The following is a 20426-nucleotide window of genomic DNA, read 5'->3' as shown; positions in this document are numbered from 1 at the left end:
TCCAACTCAAAAAAAGAAGCAAAACATTTTTATTGAATATATAATAAATAATAAATAAATATTGGTATAAATACAATTTTGATTTTTAGAGATTTACATATAAAAATTATTTTTGATTCAACTTTGTGAAATAAACCTCAATCGGCAGTTGCGGCAAGTCAGTTGTGTGCGCGAAATCCGTTTTGGTAGCGTTGGCATCGAGGGGCGATATCTTCTTGAATCTGGGAACAATCCTTTTCACTTTTCTTACATTCGTATTAGATATAGTCATAATAGCTGATTCTGAGGCAACAGTCGTAGCTTTGCTTGAAGCTGGGGAGGTGCTCAAAATAACGCTGCTGGCAGTTGTGGAGGTCGGCTTCGCTTTGCGAGATTTGCCCACATCGCTGGTAACATTTTGGGGTTTTACTTCCAGTTCAGGCTTTACCACTTTATCAGGTATGCTGCTTGTGGGCGTGGTATTATATGAATTACCATGAAATTTGCGACGCCTTAGGTTAACGAAATTAGTTTTTCCCCGCCTACTTTTGAGCTGTGTCGCCTCTGTCGTGGTAGTCAAATTAGCGACTGAGTAGTTCTTTATAAAAGTTGGCAAAGTTTTGTTCTTATGAATTTGTGTTAAATTTAATTTTGCCGCTGCTAATTTTTTGCCATATTTACTCTCGTTGCCTTCATTTTTCTTGAACAAACTCGAAGATCTTTTCAATTTCGCTTCATCGAGATTTGACAGAGTTTTGGCAGTTGACTGAACTTTGCGGCAATTATCGCAGGAGCTAGTATAGTTTTTGGTTAACTTCAAGATTTTTCTTGGCGATAAGTTGGGTAGTGTCGAATTCCAGTTCTTAAAATTTGATGTTGTATTGGATAAAGTTAAAGGTTCAGTTGGACTTAATGTCGCCAATTGAGTGGATTCTGTGTAGAAATCAAGTTTATTTCTTGTCGCAAAAGTTGATTGTGGTTCTTCAGTTGTTGTTGTTGTTGTCGCCTTGGCTGTTGTTGTTGTTGATGCTGTTGTTGTAATCAGAGCTTTTGTGGATGTAATGGGTTCGATATTGAAAAGATCCAAATCAAAGAGAGTATTCAGAGTTTCGTTATTTGAGGTCGTTTTGTCTTCTTCTTCTTCTTCTCCTTCTTTCTGGGACTCAAATTGACTCAGGTTTTCCTTTTTGGTTTTAGCTGTCGAATTATGTTCCGGGACATATGGAAGTATGACATCGTCGAGTGTAAAATAGGTATGGGTCACATACGGTTGATAGGGCTGATCTATTTTCGACATGCTGTTGGCGAGCGTATCCTCAACAGCCTGCGAAGGCTGTGCAACATTTATGATCTGGCTCTCGTCGGCAGCAGCAACAATAGATTTTTTATTTTTCTTGCAAATTGTTAGATTATTATAGTCGGGGCCCAATTTATAATCAGGTGGAGTTTGGTAGTTGGGCTGTATATTGTATGCGGGCTGAATATTGTATTCAGGTTGAATTTTGTATTCAGGTTGAATTTTATAGTCCGAGTTCAAATTGTATTCCGGTTGTTTTTTAAACTCAGGATAGTGGATAGATGGATGATAGTTCTGATCGCTGCTAACCGTTGTCATTGTCATAGCTGTTGAAGAAATCTTCGCGGCAGTCAAATATGAGCGCAGAAATTGCGGTGACAATGGACCATCATAAGTATTTTTATATGTATTTCTAAAAGAGAAGTCCAATAGAAAATTTTGTAAATAATTAAAAAGAAAAAGCTTTACATTTCATCCATTGTCATTTACTTTAAAATGAATTGATTATTTTAAACAAATACCTCAAGTGACTTCCATGAGTCGGAACAATTTCCCGTGGGGTATTTCTATATCCATGCGCATAAAATATATTTCCCATACGTGGTTTTCTTGGTGTTAGTGTTGGATTTCTGTTCGCATACCAATACAGTTTTCTATATGCATTTAAATAGTTTTTTCCCAATTGACTGTAAAGAAAATAAGGCTGCCCATCCATGGCCCATAGCTGTAAGAAATTTGTTAAAACAATTCCATACACTTAATCATTATTTATAATAATTATACGTACTCCTGGACTATGTCGAATATTGTCGCTGTAAGCCTTTGTAATCAGAAATATACTTATTGTTCCTGGAATGAAAATTATAAAAAATTAAAATATATATACTAAAATATAAACATGAAAATTCACATATATTTTTATTGTTTTTGTCTTATTGTTTTATTTCATTATTAAAAAGTTTAGGATTGAACCCTAATAAAATAGAAAATATTCAACATTAAAATATTCAACATTCAATAATTATTCACAGACATATTCACTCACGCATACATATTAGCATGCACATACACATTGCTTCACTTTCACATTTACGCATACATATAAATATTACCAAACTCCCACACACACAGATGTACAAGTACAGCTAGCCATGAAACGTTTTGCTTTCTTCAATCACTTTCTCATGAAATTATTAAACTATATATAAATAAATAAAAAATATATATACATATACACTTTTTTTCTTACTTTTTAAATCAACCGATTTATAATAATTTGTATATTAAATATACAATTTATTCATTCCAATTAATTTTATTTCGTTTATAAGTAATTATAAGTAATTTTATTTTATATATAGTTTCTGGCCAATCTAGTAAGTAATATTTTTTTTGCTTCTATAAAAAAATTGTTATGAATAAATTTTCCATACAGGTTCATATATGATCATACATATAGAAATAGCGAAATTGGATGTCAGGGTGTAATGACACATAAATCTCAATAAGTTTCTTTCAATACACATATTTTAAACACACAAATGCACATATACAAATTTGATATTTTAGAACCATATTTAATAATGATATATCAAATTTACCAATAAAAATCTGAACAAAGTTGAATATCTGAAGATGCTTGGAAAACATGTTGAACAGATTCAGCTGCAGCTACAGCTACTCACTGTTAAAGATTAAAGACTAACGGACGACTGACTTGAGGCATTTGTAGCTAACGTGAATACCCTATATAGTTTCAGTTTCATATTCAAGGGTAGATGGTATATAACAGTTAAGTTGTCTACCTGTTTCGGAATACACGACATAAAATGTTAATTTTGTTTATATTATTTTATATATTTTATATTATATTTAAACTTTTTTATATTTATAATTTTATAACATACCATTTGGGTGCCCTCTACTTATTTTATTATTATCATTATTATTATTGATATTTTTTTTTAATATATATTTTTTAAATATCATAAATTTCTTCAGTGATGATTTGATTTTGAATCATAATTTTGTATTAGTATGCGTTCATACACACTCTAAAGAGTTTTTAGGCAATAGAGGGTATCTATGCCTTTATCACTCTCAAACAGAATGGGTTACTGTTCGTTGCTACGAGATCATATGTTGTAAACGCCTTGAAGCATAGCATTACATGCATGGTTAAATTTCCAATAGATATTTTCTATCTCACCTAATACCACAAACTTCTCCTTTTCTTTGTGCAAATAACGCAAGTTGGCAGAAATTGCCCGGCTTTGCGCGGTTTACAATTTTCATTTTGAAGCATGCAATACAAAAACATTTGAGAAGTAATGTATAAAAAAGGTATTTAATACAAAAACTTAATTTAATTTCATTTAATTTGAATATTGTTGTTATAATTAATAGTAATAATTAATTAATAATTATAAATATTAATGTACATAATGCATTTAGCATATCAACATATAGCCTTATCAAGCATATTTTCTTGAGCAGAGAGATGAGGTAATACGATTTGACTATGCGTATATGTTTGCCTATATGTCTGTTCGTATGTCTGTCTGTGTGTCTGTCTCTCTCTCAGTCTGCCGGTCACCATTGACTTTGGTCAGTGCTGTCACTCAGTCTGTCTCTCTGTCTGCCAGCAAGGGACGAAGAACAATTACCGAAGAGCATTCGAGTTGTCTATGTGTATGCAGCATTCTTCACTTCGTATTTATGAGTAAATCGAAAAAGAGAATGCTTGCAGCTGCAGAGGGTGCTCCCATTGGTCAATTAAAGCTCGACTGCAACGATCCCTACCTGACGTCGGGCTTTACATTTGAGCGCGTGTTAGTGTGTGAGTGAAAGGTGCCCTATATAAAGGGCAGCAGCTGCAGCATCTCTTCAGTCGCCCAGGCCTGGTGGGGGTCAATTGTACAGTGCAGTAAAGTGAAGTAAACTGAATTAAAGTGAAGTGTGTGATCATTCAGCTAAGTATTAAAGACTTGGAGAAATTATTAGAAGAAATTCTTGGAGGAAATACTAAGAGGAAATACTTAGAGAAAAAACTGAAATTCTGAGAGAAAATACTTGGAACAAACTCTCAGGGCAAATACTTAGAGGAATATACTCCTTCTGCCTGTTACATTCATTTAATAAAACCATATATACCACCAGTAGGTTCAGAGTATACAACGCTATACCAAAGAAGAACTAGGATTTATGGAACTTTCTGCTGGTATTAAAATTACTTTCTCCATTAGAAACACAAAATTAAATTTCCACTGAAAAAAAAAAAAAGAAATATCGAGTGATAATAGTCCGATTACAAAACGAAAATTAATTATTTATATTGTCATTCATTCACTGAAGACACATTGAATAATTTCATTTAGATGCAAAATTACTAATTCGCTAATCAATAGCTTAAGTAGCTCGGGCTCTTTGCATTGATAGCTTGGCCAGTTGACGTCGGATTTATACATATCGTTAATTACAATTTTGTCGAGATTGTCACAAGAATTTTCCATTTTAAATTTATCAATTGTATAAAACTGAGTATTTTGTGTTCTGGGCTGACTTGAATGTCGGCCGAGTAAAGCCGCCAGAGTTTTTGATAATTTCAACGAGCAGCCCATTTGCGTAATATCTTCCTGGGCAAATTCACAATATTCTCGTATTATGTCAACGGTCAAATCCATGATTAGACGCGTGTAAAAATTTAAATAATCTGTTTTTAAAAATAAATAAAATAATATTTAAAATACATTGAGTGGTAACTTGTACTCACCCGTGGATAAAATAAACTCAAATAGATCATTGCTCAACATTTTGATTGCACCTAAAATGCAGCTCAGATGTAACTTCAGAATTTCACAAACGCATACCTGGTCTAAGTTTTTGGTCTTCAAGATTATTTTCTGAAGAAGAAAAAGTTGAGAAGTTGTTTTCTTTACTTTTAATACATCATATCACACAATGAGTATACCAACTAAATACTTTTTATTCCTCTTTTTTAACTTATCTAGGTGATGTCTATAAATAAAATGAAGTGTTCATCCTGCATCTACCAAGAATACGTTAAGTATTTTTTTTTTAGTTTATGAAATGCAATTTTGATTAGGCGTATGATAGTTTTCAGTTGTTTGATAGATCCTTTAAAATTGCTATGCATTTCATAGTAAAGGGCTGCAAACCTACTTACATCTATAAGAATTGTCATAATTCTTGCTGCAAATACACTTTTCAACGGCCAATCCTCGCCCTTCATTTTCAGCATATTTGATTGGTTTCTCTCTACAAAGTCTTCATTAAATAATTCATTCAAAAATGTCGTATAATATGTAAAGTCCACTAACGCAGGTTCCTGTTTGTCACAAATGGCATTCCAAATTGCATTAAATTCCTTCAAAAAGGACTTTTTAGGAGGTAACTCCAGATCTTCATTATGTTTAGCACCGAAGTTTTCATCTTTTACTTGTAAATCAGCTTGAAGCATAGGCAAATTAGTTTTTGTTTCACATCTCTTGAGCTGATCAAATAAATTCTGCTTTATATATGGGCTACAGAGCTCAATTAGCTGTGCTCCAGCGCGTCGAACATCATTGACTGGAAAACCTAATGATTTCCTGCCTTTGGATAAGATAAATAAGTTACCTTTTGAATCAAAATAACAAAGATTTGATCCAGTCTGAAAATTGGGCAAAGCTTTACTATAGTAGAAGGCTCTCAACATAGGTCTATTTTGTGTACGGCAAAGTTCCTGCTTTGTCGTCGAACTTCTTAGAGTTGACTGACTCGTCAGTTTTCCTAATGTTTTTGTAGGGAGTAAAAGTTCCTTATGTCCAGTGAAATTTAGTAATCTAAAATAGAATTAAAAACTCTTGTACACTTTTTCTATACGACTAATAAAGAGAAATTCAGTATATATACTAGGCCAGGGTTTTTGCCAGCAGCATTTTATTATATTATTAAACACTAACCTTTTTAGATATAGTCGTTCTTCCCTCATTTGATTCAGAAGTCTTTCCTGCATTTTGTTCACTTTCGAATATTGCTTGAGATATCCTTTCGCCTTCAGCCGCTCCTTTTGCAGCTCAAACAATGAAACTAAATATGTTGTACGATCTATAAGTAATTTCTCCCGCACTTTCAAAAGTTTGAGTAGATTTTCGATATGCGATTTTATAAAATTGTTAAATATCTTCTTCTTATTATATATAGGAAATTAAATAAAAGCCAATATATATGATTAAAATACATTAAATTAACCATTAAAAGACTTACCCTTCTCTTTGTTTTCGTATGCCTTACTAATTTATTATTCAAAATGTTTTGCTTAAGAGTCTTTTCCTCCGAACTCGCAGTACCAACTTGATCATTGCCTATATAAAGGTTTTTTTTGTTTAACATTTAATCTTGAGCTTATATCTCTAGTCTACTCACATTTAAAATTCTTCTTACTATAATTATCTGTCTGTATAGATTTATTAGAATATCCTTTAAATAGATTTATGCATTCACATTCCTTATTAACTCTTGTTCTTTGACCATCGAAAGCCTTTGAATTCATAACCGCTACTTTGATTTTATTATGTATAGCCGTTATAAAGTTATAGGGATACGTTGAGACTGTTTGTCGGCGTTGAAAACCAAGCCATGTAGTACCCGCTCTGCCGTTGTAGGTCTTTTCAGATGGCATAATTATAGATCAGAGAGATATGTTCAGAGAATCTTAAATTAATTGTGTATTTAAAGGCATTTAGATTATTTAATAACTGGCGAGTTGAAATGTAATAAGCTTTAATCCAAACTGTAATTAGACTAATTAATAATGTAGTAATGATATATTAAAAATATTATATATAAATTAATTATATAATTACCTGTTTTAGTGTTAAAAACTCTTAAAATTGAGTGCGTGAATCCTTAGATATTAATTCTTTTTGGCTGATAATCCCCATTCTTAGAACTCATCAAATGTTTCGTGTCAGATGTATAATTGTTATATGTATGGATGTATGAATTATTTTAATTGGGCAACGATCAAAAATGTTTAAGTATGTATTTTTTGTGTTTTTATATTAAATAACTAGTTTGTATATATTTCATGGCATTCTATATATGTATTGAAGCAGAAAAACAACTTAACTTGCTTAAGCTGTCAGCTTGAAGATTGAAGCCTAATGGCGGCTTCTGATTAAAACTGATTAAAATTAATGTTAAATAAATTTAGAATTAAATTAAAAAAACTGTGTGCTTAATCTAATCAAACTCAGAAAATCCATTTCAAATCTTATTTTCGAAACGCATGACTCATGACCAATTGCTATATTCAATCAGTCAATGTTTATAAGTGGTATTTCCTATGTATACCTATTCTCGTCCAACATAAACAGCCAACAGCTGAGTCGATATTCGCCATGTGCGTGTCTACTCGTCTGGCAACCGAGTTTGTTTTACATCATCTCAAAAAATTCCATTGAAATCTATATCAAGTCTATATAATTTAAAGATCTGCTTAACTGTCATTAAATAACTGAATTATGGGCTATCAAATAATCTAGTTTAGTTCAGTGAACTCTTTCATTTTTCTTTTTTTAAATAGATCACACCTGAACACAGTAGTGGATTGAAAATTCTTGGAAATTTTTCAACAAAATTAAATACAATCAATATTATACATATTATTCTAAAATAGTTTTTTCTTTTTTATTTGATTTATTTAATTTACAGTCAGTAATGAAAATGAATACAAAAATATTTGATTTTCATAAGATTCACATATATCAGGATAATTATAACACATAGGGTCCAAGATATGAACTATAATTGCACGACTCTCGTCGAAACAATTGAGTTAATCAAATCATAGTTAGCAGGAACCATTAACTTAACTGGAAAAAAAAGAAAATCAAATTGTTGGTTAGATAGAGAAGGTATAAAAATAAAAATACTATATATATACAAGCATTTCTAAAAATATATATTAGATATATCATATATATATCTATATATATAATATATATAAATATATGAATATTATATTTTAAACATACCATATATAGATCTATACATACATCTATATATACAGATATATATGTATACCATATATGTATATGCTCATATTATAATCCCATTCTTAGTGGGCTCAAGATTAATCCTTTCTAACTTTTCCAGATACTCACTCTCTATTTAAATGAGCACCCGTATCCGTGGACAAGCAGCCAGCACCACCGCCGAATCCATAGCCCTTGGGACCATACTTGCGTCCATGGCAATTTTTGCAGAACAGTGTCTTTTCGTGCTCGGTGCAGTTTGTCGAGTCCAAGGCCTTATTGCACATACCTATTCGAGGAACATCACATTTTGGTATATTGCTCAGGAAGAAATTCGTTTACGGCTCTACTTACTGCACTTGAAGCATGTCTTATGGAATTTGTAGCCACCAGCAACGCGCTCTTCAGCGGCGTAAACCGATTTGCCACAGGCTGGGCATTTGGGTGTCTCTACCGGAACGAATGGCATTGTGTTATACTAGCTACAAAAGATTATGAAATTCAATATTATAAGAGATTCTGAACAATTTCAGTACTAAACTTAAATATTCTACTACATATATCTAAGATTTTTTTTTCTCGTTTTCAACAGCTTTAACATACCGACTATGGTAGACTTGTAAAGAAGTTCCTGTATGTCAAAGACGCTGCCGACTAAACTGGAAAGATTCTGTAGTCTGGTAGTCTATATTTGTGGATGCACACGGCACAACAAAAAATACATTTTGCGTTAGACATACGGCAATAAAGCGATAAATATATAATTTTTTTTGTTTTTGCACCCCTCCCGGGGTTACGTCGGGTACGTAACCAGTATGAAAATAAATCTATTACAAATATACCTGCTTTACAACAACAACAAAAAGAAATTATTAAATGGTATTTCATTTATAATTAATTAACTATTACTAATTATATATCTAATTCGAATAGGGTTTTTTAATTACATTTCTTTAGTATATTTACAAGCTATGCAACTGCATATATAAGAAGTAGACGTTGCAGTTGACAACAAATGTCCGACTATCGCATACTCTGCTTGAAGTCATTCCATTTGAAATCTGAGTTCCATTTTCGTGTGGATGACTAAGACTAGTATTAGGGTAGAGTAAGGTAAGACTTCAGTCATTAGAGGACTCCCTGCAATATTATAAAAATAGATTCGAGCTTTGTATGTGTGCGTCCTTGTGTGTGTATACTTTATGTTTCAAGTTTTTAACTTTAAGTGCGTGGGCCATAAACAAACAGACGAGACGCAGACGCGTGCTGCAAGCGGAGGGCGCATTGCACAAAACCAATATAACTATATATGCATATACATACATACATACATACATACATATATGTGTATATATATATCGTGTAGCTATGAGAGGCGCGTATAAAAATATACCACATATTCAATCATAAGTACATATGTCTGTCTGTATATATGTATGTAGAAGCAGAAAGAATATGTTTGTGTATGGAAAAGTGTATGCTTTATAAATATAAATAAATCTTGCATACAAACATTCGTAAATTCACCAAATTGTATCAGTGTATAGAGGGTATGTACATACATATGTATTGCTCGGGTGTACATGTATCCATAGAATTGAATTGAAATTCAATTTTTTATTTATTTTTTCATTTTTCCTTCCCACTTCCCAAGGGTATAAGAAATATATATATTTTTTTAAATCAATTTTGTAATGCAATGAAATAGAAGCCCAAAAATATATTTTTGGGTTTCAGGCAGCACGCGAAGCGTCGATTAGGCCAACTAAAGTATACCTTAGAAATCTGCAATATTTACAATAAAACAAATTTGTATGCATTCTCTGTTACTATCAGAAAGTAGCATCTGCTAGCCTATAAAATTATGGACAAGTAATTTGGCTTATAAACAGGACGCCAAGTCAGATAATTCAAGCCATTTCTGTTTTTTTGCTTTGCAAATTGGCAAATTACAAAAGTTGTTTAAATATGCATGTATATAATTATTATGTATGTTTATCTTGCTTAGGATGTTTGATCTTTAGCCACGCCAGATATATAAAGAGATATATAAAGTTTGATCCATGTTGTCGGCAAGGCTAAATGTAATCCAAATATGAGAAATATTGATTAGCAATTTATATCTAAATAGGGTAATCCGTAAACTAAAATATTTATGATTAGGAACATACTTTTTAAGAATTAGCATCAAAACATTAAACAGCAAAATTTTACAGATGTCATAAAACAAACAAAGGTTTTCATAATTTAAAGGAATTTCTGATGTATCCCAAGTTGTTTCCTGTTTATTCATATATATAATATTTATATTGTACAGGGATATATATGTTTTATAAATAATTTCTTTTAAGTCCATTCTACCTGTTCTTCTGTAAAATTACTTGTATGCTATTAAAACGTACCATGTTAAAAATAATTTGATGAGTATAAAAGATAAATTTGCCAAAACCCCATCCCACAATTTCTTAAAATAGCACAAGTTAGAGTGTAGTTTAGTTAGAGGCTGCACGACTAGAAAATACCGCGAGTACCGTTGTCATTTAATGGCTGTATGTTTCCAGAACTACATAAATTAGTCTTTTCTCAATTTTCTGTGGAATGGATGAGAGACATGACCTCGCGTCAATGTAAATTTTTAGCAGAATAGCTTTACACACAGAAACACATTTTGTAGTAATTAATGTGAGCGCAATAATTCAGAAATTCCATTAAATGTTACATAAAATTTGTTTAGCGCTAATTTGCAGTAGACTCGTATTCCCTGAAGATAATCTGAATCGTATATGAAATTGTGTCAACAAATTATTAGAAATAATTTTAATTTAATAAAGTATATCTTAATACCCATAGGAAAATTCCACATATCTGACACACCCTCCACAATAATACGGAAGATTAGGACATTAATACACTTTCAGCAGTTAAGTAATAGACTTTATTTACATATCATATATTTACTAAGTTTATATTGTGGGTATACATTTTATCTGTGTGGAATGACAATCTTATTTGGTATTTACTGCTACATTTTAAGAGATTTTTCTAACCTAATAAATAAATAAGTCAAAAGTTATTTAGTGAAATCATCATCAGTATAACTAAATTATTTTGTTTATTGCGAAGTCCATTCATTGATTGAATACGTGCTTCCCATATATTGTTGTTGACGAATTGATTCATTGTTTGATTGATGATTTGCAACTGAGTTCCAGGGTTGTCTGGGAAAGGCATTTGAGTTAATGTATGATCCGGAACTACCGGAACTATAACCAGGCGTTGCATGGAAATTGGAATGATAGGGAGAAAAATTAAAATGGCCATAGGGTGCATAATTGTTTATATGATAGTTGGCTGCTGTTGGTGTGCTCTTATTGTCATAGTAATTATAATATTGGGGAGGGAACGAATGCTGAACGTTTTTACTTGAGAAATATGAGTTTTCTGGCAAATTAGTGTTGGAAGTCATTGTTTGTGGTTGTGATGCATTCGATGGAATATTTAGTGAACTGTTATATGTGTCTACAATCGGTAACTGTCCTTCATGCTTGTACGGTTGCTGCGGCTGCTGTTGTTGCTGCACCTGTTGCTGTTGCTGATGTTGTTGATGCTGCTGCTGCTGCTGCTGCTGTTGTTGTTGTTGTTGTTGTTGTTGTTGTTGTTGCTGCTGCTGTTGCTGCTGTTGTTGTTGCTGTTGTTGTTGTTGTTGCTGCTGTTGTTGCTGCTGTTGTTGCTTTTGATAGTTCAAATCTTCAGGCATTTGATGCAGACTCGACGGGATGCTACTTAAACTTTCAACTTGACTATTATTTTGCAATGCGTGAGTTTTAGTTTGCTGTAGATCCTCAAGAATGCCAGTTCTTGCAAATGCTGGATCAGGCGGCGGTTGAGTTGGTAAACCTTCCTTAGTACTGGTTTCATTTGTCTTAGGCACAGCTGATTTATCCGTCGATTTATCTGAAATATATAATATTTCTCAATTGTTTAATTTAAATATACTACTGAAGTATCTTACCCTGTTCTGGGGATTTAGGTTTCGGATTATCCGTATCGCAGTCCGATGTAATATCAATTACGTCTTCTTTGCTATTTTTCTCATCATCTGGTTTCTTGGCTGTTGTTCTAATTGCTATTATTTTACCGCTATCTAATTGCATATATATTCCTTTCGCCGATTTTAATACCATAACTCTTTGACCGGCTTTGAGTATTATATTCGATTTTTCTGATGAATTCGTAGGTATGACAACATCTGAAAAGAAATATATTATATTATTATAAATTATGTCTATGTATAATTGAATATCTGAATTGCGTACCAAGTGGTAATGTCATTTCTTGAGCTGTCATTCCCTGTCTTTGCCAAACCTCAGCAGGAATCCAACGCGTTGACCGTCCACCAGTTGTAGTAGTAGTTTTTTTGGTCTGCAGAGGCTTAATCTACAATAAAAAATTATAAAAATAAATAAAACCAGAATTAATTTAGTTATTGAGTAATGCCTGTTTATCAGTTAATATTCTTACCGAAGCCACTGGTCGCGTTACAACCGTGCCATCAGAATTAATAACTTTATATTGCATTTTCCCAGTTGAATAAGTAAATTTCTGATTATTTACAGAGGCTTTCTTTTCTAGTTCATAACTTCGGTGTGCCTGTCGCTTCTCGGCTTGCGACAGCTTTCTATCCTTTTGATCAACTAGTAAACTTTCGTGCAGGAAAGGATCTTTTGTTATATAGTTTGAATGTAGCTCAACAATTTTATTGATGATTGGATCCATGTGGGTTGTTTTTGGAATAGATGGTTCCTCTTTTGTTTTCTCTGGCATATCGACCTTATCGATTCCATTATCTTGTGTAGATTCTGTAGCCTTCTGAGCATCACTTTCGACGGGATCGCTGTCATCATCGTCATCGTGACATAAATTAGTTATATCTTTCATAGACAAGTGCGCCTCTGGATTGCATTCATCAACTATTCTGTCTGACATTCCTTGTTTCTTAATCTGTCTATCATATATTTTCTTTTCTAGACATTTATCCATTACGATTCTGTACACATAGCATGGCTTAGTCTGACCGTACCTATATTTAAATAAATAAACAATTAATATAAAATAGACAATTCGGGATCGTACTTGAACTTACCTATAAATTCTATATACTGCTTGAGTATCATGGCAAGGGTTCCAACTGGCATCAAATATTATAACTCTATTAGCTCCAGTTAAATTGATGCCCAAGGAACCCGCTCTTGTAGATATTAGGAAAAGTTTTATATTACAATTCGCATTAAATTCATTAACGAGTCTTTCTCTTTCTTGTGATGAAGTCGAACCATCCAAACCTATTAATAACAAAATAATAACAATTTAATTATATTTCATTGAAAAAGTTACAATATAATACTTACGAAAATATGAACTGTTTCTCATCCAAAAGCTGTTAGTGCCTGGTACGTAACTGGATTTTAGGAACCCTTCAATTAGATTCAATGTCAACAGACTTTGACTGAACAACAATATGCGATCGCCCTTATATATGCTTTCTTTCATAATGCAAAAAAATATTTCCATTTTGGGTGAACTCGATATTTGGCCAGATATGTAGTTTTTCATGATGTCCACAGCCCAAGAACATGAAAATTCATCATTTCTTTTAGTCTTCAGCGTCTTTTTAGCAGCATCGTTTACAACGTTGCCATAGATCGGTTTACCTGAATTATTCAATTCATTAGATTTCGAATCCTCAGCACTTTGCTGTTGATTAATTGCAGCTGTGGGTATATTTCGCTCGACTGTTTTGATTTCATTCGTATCAAGATCTACAATTTCGGAGGAGCCAGTTATAGTTTCATATTCTTTAGCCATGCTCGAATCCGTTTGTTTTATAACTTCCACATAGCTCGGCTTCGAAGGTATTGTAGCATCCAGCCAATAATTGCCTTTCGCTTCGGCGCTATAAGTACCATAGTTAAGTTGATCCTCTTTATCCGCGCAATACTGCCCACAACTAAAAGTAAAACTAACAATTATAAATTATAAATTTAAAAATTGTTTGTATATAATTTACCTTTTATTAGCATAGTTCTTATTGATTTCCGTGCTTGGAGGCACATAGGTTCCATTTTTAGGTTGTGGAGTTAAAATTGGTTCAGTTTTTTCGGGGACACAAACGTTTGCATCAATGACTGTACTCGTGGTGCTTTTAGAAGATTCTTCATCGATTTCTAAGTCTAAATCAGTCTCACATTTCTTTAGATAGTTATATAAAACATCGGGATGGTTCCAGATCTTGCAACAGACTGCAAATGCTTTTAATGGATTTGGAAATGCCTTTTTTCGAACCACATCGGTCATGAAGGTATCATAAAGCTTCCGTTGAAACGGTGTCATTCGCACGAGAATAACATATTCCAGTTTTTGTGGCAGAGTGCATTGCAGCACAGTGTGTGAACGTCGCTGAACAAATCCCAGTAGCAGAGAGTGCAGAACGTGAGCTCTGTATCGCATTAGCTTGATATCATCCGGTGTTGAGTCCACACACTGACCATTTTGTATAGGTCTCTCGAACATGTTGCAGAACTCGGTTCGGGTGCCCAAATAGTTCGGCCGAACAAAGTCCACCATGCACCAATATTCCAATAAATTGTTCTGCAAGGGATAACCGGTGAGGACGATGCGTCGACGCGTTCGTATTTGCTTTAAGGCAAGTGAGATACCGGCATGAGAGTTCTTAATTCGATGCCCTTCGTCACAGATGACCAGATCTGGTCCCGGTTTTACCAGTGCTTCAAATGCCATATTCATAAGATCTTTACTTGAATCATGAATATCATTCATCTGCGAGTTTTTGCCTTTTTTCTTACGTGTACTAACTAGTTTAAGTGCCAGCAATCGGAATAGTTCATATCCAATCAAGAGCACGCCACCCCTGTGCACCCAATTCAAGATGACCTTGGCTCGAGCCGTCAGATTCTTCTGTTGGTCGTTCAAAACGAAGATATCAAAGTTTCGGGGACGAACATTCAAATCGTTAGACTGACGAGGAATCCACATATTGAACTCACTTAACCAGTTTTGTAGTGTATTAATTGGCATAACGCATAAAACCGTCTTGGCGGACGTGTGCCTTAAGAATATATCACAGAAGGAAACTACTTGTAGAGTTTTACCAAGTCCCATGGAATGCGCCAGTATACATCCAAATCCGCTTGACTTTTTGAATCTACGTATAGACTCAATTATATTGTCATATAAAAATCGTACGCCGCCAATCTGATGAGGTTTGATTACTTTCGCTATCTGAGGAGCCAAGTACAGTGTCTCCTCTCCTTCAGGATGTGCAATATTTACAACAACACGGCCGTATTCGTCCGGAATATTATACAGATCTTTGACGTGCATCCCACTATTTGTGGCATCGTCACTTTCATTATAATCTTCCTCGTCCTCCGACAGTAATATACAATCATCATCTGAACTATCGTCAATGGTAACGACCTCATTCGAGGGTTCGGGCTCGGTGCTGGTGTCCTTGTCTAAGACATCCTCAATACTGCAACTTAAACTACTATTTGTATCATCACATGTGACTGATGCCAACTCATCTTCGGGTAGAATACTATCATTATTAACAAAAAAGTTTGGTTCGGAGCTCTCGCATTTCACTTCATTCGATTCTTCCAAATTCAGAATGCGAAAGAAGTTTTTGTGTACGACTTGTTTCCTTATCTCACGCATCGATTTCTGCTGATCGGCAACTCGAGCCAGACGCTCTGACTCCTCCCTCTGTGCCGCCAGTGTTGTTGTGTCCAAATTGTTTTCATTCATCACATCTCTGATATTTCTTCTGAGATTATTCTTCTTCTCTTCGGCAGCCGTCAGCATGCCCTTTTTATTCGCTGTGCTGTCATCTTTTGTTACCGAATTCTTTCGTTTCTGTCCATGGGCATGAGGTTGGACCTGGGCTTGGGGCTGGACATGACCCTCGACAGGAGTCTGCGCTTGTGCCTGTGCCTGTGCTTGAGCCTGAGCCTGAGCCTGTGCATGAGCATGTGCCTGTGCCTGTGCGTGTGCCTGGGCCTGGACATGCGCCTGGAGCTGGGCATGAGCATGGGCCTGGACTTGCGCCTGGAGCTGGGCCTGGGCCTGAACCTGTGCATGGGCGTGTGCCTGGAGCTGGGCATGGGCCTGAACCTGTGCCTGGAGCTGGGCTTGGGCCTGGGCCTGAGCCTGAGCCTGAGCTTGAGCTTGGGCCTGGAGGTGGGCGTGAGCTTGGAGCTGGGCGTGGGCCTGAAGTTGCGCATGAGCTTGAGCCTGAGCCTGTTCCTGGGCCTGAGCATGTGCTTGGGCGTGTGCGTGGGGTGGCGAGGCAACTGAATTTTCTGGCAAAGCTTTTGTTGTTGATCCAGCCATACAATCGGTGTTAATGTTAGTATTGAATACTGTTTGCATTATCTTACATTCACTAATTCTATCGTTTGCATCTATAGATGCATTAGGAGCTTGGTTTTGGGTTACATCTGAATTATTCCCTAACATCATTGGTAATTCATAATTCATAACATTTGAACTCAGTTCCGACGATTTCATTAATCTTTCATGTGCTAAATAAGCTGGATTCGGAACCAGTGACTGGTGATTATCTTCCTCCATATTTATTCTGATTTCTTTGATCTAGATAAAGAAAATAAATTAAATCAGTTTCATTGTAAAATATGTTGAGCTCCGTCTTAAATAATATTAAATTATATTATAATTAATAAGTAATCGGTTGATCTCTTACATTATTCTGAGAACAGCTTCAGTTACTGAAACTACTGATCCAGCCCTCCAAACTCTATTTATAAATATTGCAAAAATGTTAATTTGTCATCGAGCTATTATCGTGTTTGAACTGAAATTATTATCTATAAAGCGATAAGAATTTCACGTGTTTTAACGTTTGCCTTTATTGCCCTCTGCGCTCTGTTGTTTGTTAATGCCTAAAACTAAAGTTAAGATGAAGATTTCCAATCTACGTGATAACTAATAAATATATTTATAAAACGGATTAGGATTAGAATCTTCCATTAGTAATATTATTGCGTTGATCAGATACTCGAATTCTTATCTTACTTAAATGAGTATTATCTTATCATTTCAGGAATTGTTTCCAAATAAAAAAAAAAATAAAATAAAAAAAATTGTCCTGACTAACTGATGACTAACCGGCCCAGTGCACTCATTTATCTCTAATATGATCTGAATTGGGATATTTCATATAAAACCGCAGCTTAAATACGTAAAATGTGTTCAATAAAATAATCATATTCAATGTTAATCAAATATTTGATTTGCAATTCTTAGTTATTAAGGCTTATCAGTTATAGCTGCAGATTACTTCTCAAACTTTCTACTTCTCGAAAATTCAAGCTCCCAGAAAAGCCATTAGAAGATATGTAAGTCTATTATGATTTGAAAATAATAAAAAAACAATCAAGTGAATAATAATTAAATAAAAATTTTTACTGCATTTTCTGTCTTGTCACATACAATTTAATTGCCATTGTTAATTAAAAGTACTTTCCCTTGTACTATATAAAAACATTGGATTTCAATGGGCAATGGGCAGCAATGGTATTTGATAAGTTTTTCGAATTTGAGTGGGCAGCAGTGGGCGTGGTTAAAATTTGACCACAATCTATCGCGGATACACAAAAGATATATTGTATATTGGGTCTGTTGGGAATTTACTTCATTAATTTGGTCATTATTTATAGCGACTTTTGTTGCATTTTGAAGACGTATTATTTTTTTGTTTTGCCTGCAAAGGATGCATGTGTATGTAAATATGTATGTATGTGATTACTTACACTTATTCCGTTTATTTATAGAATAGTCCCGTAGGTTACTTTTAGATATACATCAACATGTTTCTGGCATTTTTCACACATATATATGCTCAAAATAATTGATTAATTATTTTCATTCATATTTATATTTAATATACACGTATATATTTCCTTTTAATATCTATATATATACAAAATATATTTATAGCCGGCAATACAAATTAAAATTCAACTTTCAGTCTACACCTGCATAGTGTGTAGAAATAATCCACATAATTTTTGATACGATTTCCTCTTTCGTTGTATTGTTGCTATGCACATATAGTGAAAAATGTCTGCGATGAATCACTGTTAAATTACAATTATCTGATTACTATTTGTTATTCTTTAAGTAATTCTGTTTTTTCACTTTAGAAATATGTATATCCACAGTATTTTAATAATTACATATACATATGTACATACAAACAATGAGTTGAAAAATATCGAGTTATCGCCTATCAGTATTTTACTAGAGAAGAGATTTTCCATTCTCACTATGTGTGTTAATTTTGGTTAAGTTCGATAGGATTTCCTTCTGTGCTTCAATTCGTTAGCGTGTTGGAAAAAAACAGCGAAACTATCGATATATTCTTACTCCTTTAACGCAACTGCAAAAAAATCTATTGCCTCGCAAATAAATCGAAGTCGATTATTATATTACAAATGATTCATATTGCGATTTAACATATACCATATAATTATTATTTCAAATCATTCTTTGCCTTACCAGCGAGCTAAAACTTATTTGGCTAACGATCGATTTTTTAAAAATATACGTAATATGCAATGTCTTCAACAAAAAATATAATACAAATTTCGAAATTCGTTATGAAATGAATGAAACGAAAGTAATGCAGAATGCTTATAATATAACTAAAAAGCTATCTATTATTTGCCAGATCAAGGCAGAGCCAGGAGGCTCTGTTCTATTAGAATGTTATTAAAACCACTCGATTGAGATACGCAAAGAGATGGTTCCTATTATTGTCATATTGTAAGCTGTGCAAGCTAATTGTTGAGTCCAGAGATTTCATTATTGGGCATAAATTCAAGAATAACTATTATGTTGCAATATATTGAAGCAGCACAAAATGGTAGCATAATTTAAACTCGGGCGATGGAATGATCAGTCAACTTTTCATATTTTACGCCTGCACATTGATTCATGTTGCCGATTCAGGCCTCTTGATCTATCGGAACGCCGACATTGAAACTAACCGGCAATAAACCGCCTATTGTGATTCAGCACTTAGCAGCTACCGTTAAGTCAGAAATCTTAATAAAAACAGATGCTGACTTCCTTTACTAGTAAAAATTCAGTATTAATGACAGCTACACAATTAATATGTTCTGTTTCCACTCGTTTTAGCTTCTCTATTGAAACTAATCAAAACATTAAAGGGCTCGCCTTTGGCAAGACGGAATCAAAATTTAAATCAACTAATTCCTTATCTTATAATCAAATAACACATAATTTGCACACCACACACTAACACTCCAATTGATAACAAAAACTCTTCTTTTACACCACAATTGTATCCATGTGTTTTATTCCATAAAGAACATGTTTAAAGGTAGGGGGCCAATGCAATCATGTACACCAATACAACTTTTCAGATTGAGATGGTCTACTTGACTTCCTTGACTTGCAAGCCTGGTGGCAGGGATTGCTTGATTTTGTCTGCCTTCTCTTTGTCTTGCACCACAAGTGTGTAGAGGAAACGGGAGCAGCGAATCTTGAATTTGGTATTCGTGGGGTTCTTCTTTATTTTGACGGCACGGGCATCAGTGCGGCGTGCTTTGTTCAAAAAATCTTTAACCTCCTTGATTTCGCGCGGCATCTAGAAGAAACGGAGTCGCTGTTATTTATATTATCACAATTTATGCTTACTTTTACTTACATTGAACTTTTTATTAAAAAATTCAAAATTTTAACATGTATTTAACAAGCCAGTAGTAAAAAGGAAAGGGATATTCTCTTGTCACTTCCGGTTGTCAAACTTAGAAGCACCCAGAGTTGCATTGAACTACAAAACATTTATAAGTCAAGATATCGTCAATATTTGCAATTTTATTTATTAAAATTAGTAATTCTTATACATATCGTAGATCATAGAAAAACCATTTATTTCATTTTGTATTAAATATTTTTGTAGTTTTTCATATTAAAAATACATTAATAAATTGATTAGATATTATTATTTGCGAATAAGTGCAGGATGCTAACTATCGTTCATT

The 20426-nt window shown here is 33.8% G+C and overlaps 4 protein-coding genes across 15 annotated transcripts; all 4 read right to left on the bottom strand.

Annotated features, from left to right (window-relative positions):
• Positions 1-68: 68 nt before the first annotated feature.
• Positions 69-7396, bottom strand: LOC26528347 (mucin-5AC). 11 transcript variants are annotated; one of them, XM_044010473.1, is made up of 8 exons: positions 7144-7396; positions 6704-7081; positions 6545-6642; positions 6241-6367; positions 5463-6120; positions 2064-2125; positions 1798-2000; positions 69-1688 (listed from the first exon to the last, which is right to left on the bottom strand). In XM_044010473.1, the coding sequence occupies exons 7-8, from the start codon at positions 1989-1991 to the stop codon at positions 107-109; spliced, it is 1776 nt and encodes a 591-aa protein (XP_043866408.1). In that variant the 5' UTR covers positions 1992-2000; positions 2064-2125; positions 5463-6120; positions 6241-6367; positions 6545-6642; positions 6704-7081; positions 7144-7396; the 3' UTR covers positions 69-106. The 11 variants fall into 11 exon arrangements, 10 of the variants coding, with proteins under 10 accessions (XP_043866408.1, XP_043866404.1, XP_043866403.1 ...); XM_044010469.1 differs by having other exon boundaries at positions 6241-6467; positions 7144-7395; XM_044010468.1 differs by having other exon boundaries at positions 6241-6464; positions 7144-7395.
• Positions 7397-7938: 542 nt separating this feature from the next.
• On the bottom strand, positions 7939-9029 carry LOC6579955 (muscle LIM protein 1). Of its 2 annotated transcripts, XM_015164004.2 has the most exons (4): positions 8920-9028; positions 8671-8798; positions 8446-8605; positions 7939-8154 (listed from the first exon to the last, which is right to left on the bottom strand). In XM_015164004.2, the coding sequence occupies exons 2-4, from the start codon at positions 8783-8785 to the stop codon at positions 8151-8153; spliced, it is 279 nt and encodes a 92-aa protein (XP_015019490.1). In that variant the 5' UTR covers positions 8786-8798; positions 8920-9028; the 3' UTR covers positions 7939-8150. The 2 variants fall into 2 exon arrangements, with proteins under 2 accessions (XP_015019490.1, XP_002005828.1); XM_002005792.4 differs by lacking the exon at positions 7939-8154 and having other exon boundaries at positions 8442-8605; positions 8920-9029.
• A 2948-nt stretch (positions 9030-11977) lies between these two features.
• On the bottom strand, positions 11978-18736 carry LOC6579954 (helicase ARIP4; the record flags this gene model as incomplete). Its single annotated transcript, XM_032729488.2, has 8 exons — positions 18168-18736; positions 14384-16989; positions 13725-14323; positions 13460-13658; positions 12838-13396; positions 12633-12753; positions 12329-12565; positions 11978-12270 (listed from the first exon to the last, which is right to left on the bottom strand). Coding segments are annotated over exons 2-8 (4593 nt in total), but the record flags the coding sequence as incomplete, so codon positions are not given.
• Positions 18737-19705: 969 nt separating this feature from the next.
• Positions 19706-20197, bottom strand: LOC6579952 (60S ribosomal protein L38). The gene is made up of 2 exons (XM_002005789.4): positions 20090-20197; positions 19706-20029 (listed from the first exon to the last, which is right to left on the bottom strand). Exon 2 carries the CDS (start codon positions 20027-20029, stop codon positions 19817-19819), a length of 213 nt encoding a protein of 70 aa, XP_002005825.1. The 5' UTR covers positions 20090-20197; the 3' UTR covers positions 19706-19816.
• Between the last annotated feature and the right edge of the window lie 229 nt (positions 20198-20426).

This window comes from Drosophila mojavensis, unplaced genomic scaffold, assembly GCF_018153725.1.
Source record: "Drosophila mojavensis isolate 15081-1352.22 unplaced genomic scaffold, ASM1815372v1 contig_80, whole genome shotgun sequence".
In the NCBI taxonomy this organism is placed as follows: domain Eukaryota; kingdom Metazoa; phylum Arthropoda; class Insecta; order Diptera; family Drosophilidae; genus Drosophila; species Drosophila mojavensis.
The sequence above is the reverse complement of the archived record's forward strand: the minus strand, read 5'-3'. Positions and strand labels throughout refer to the sequence as shown.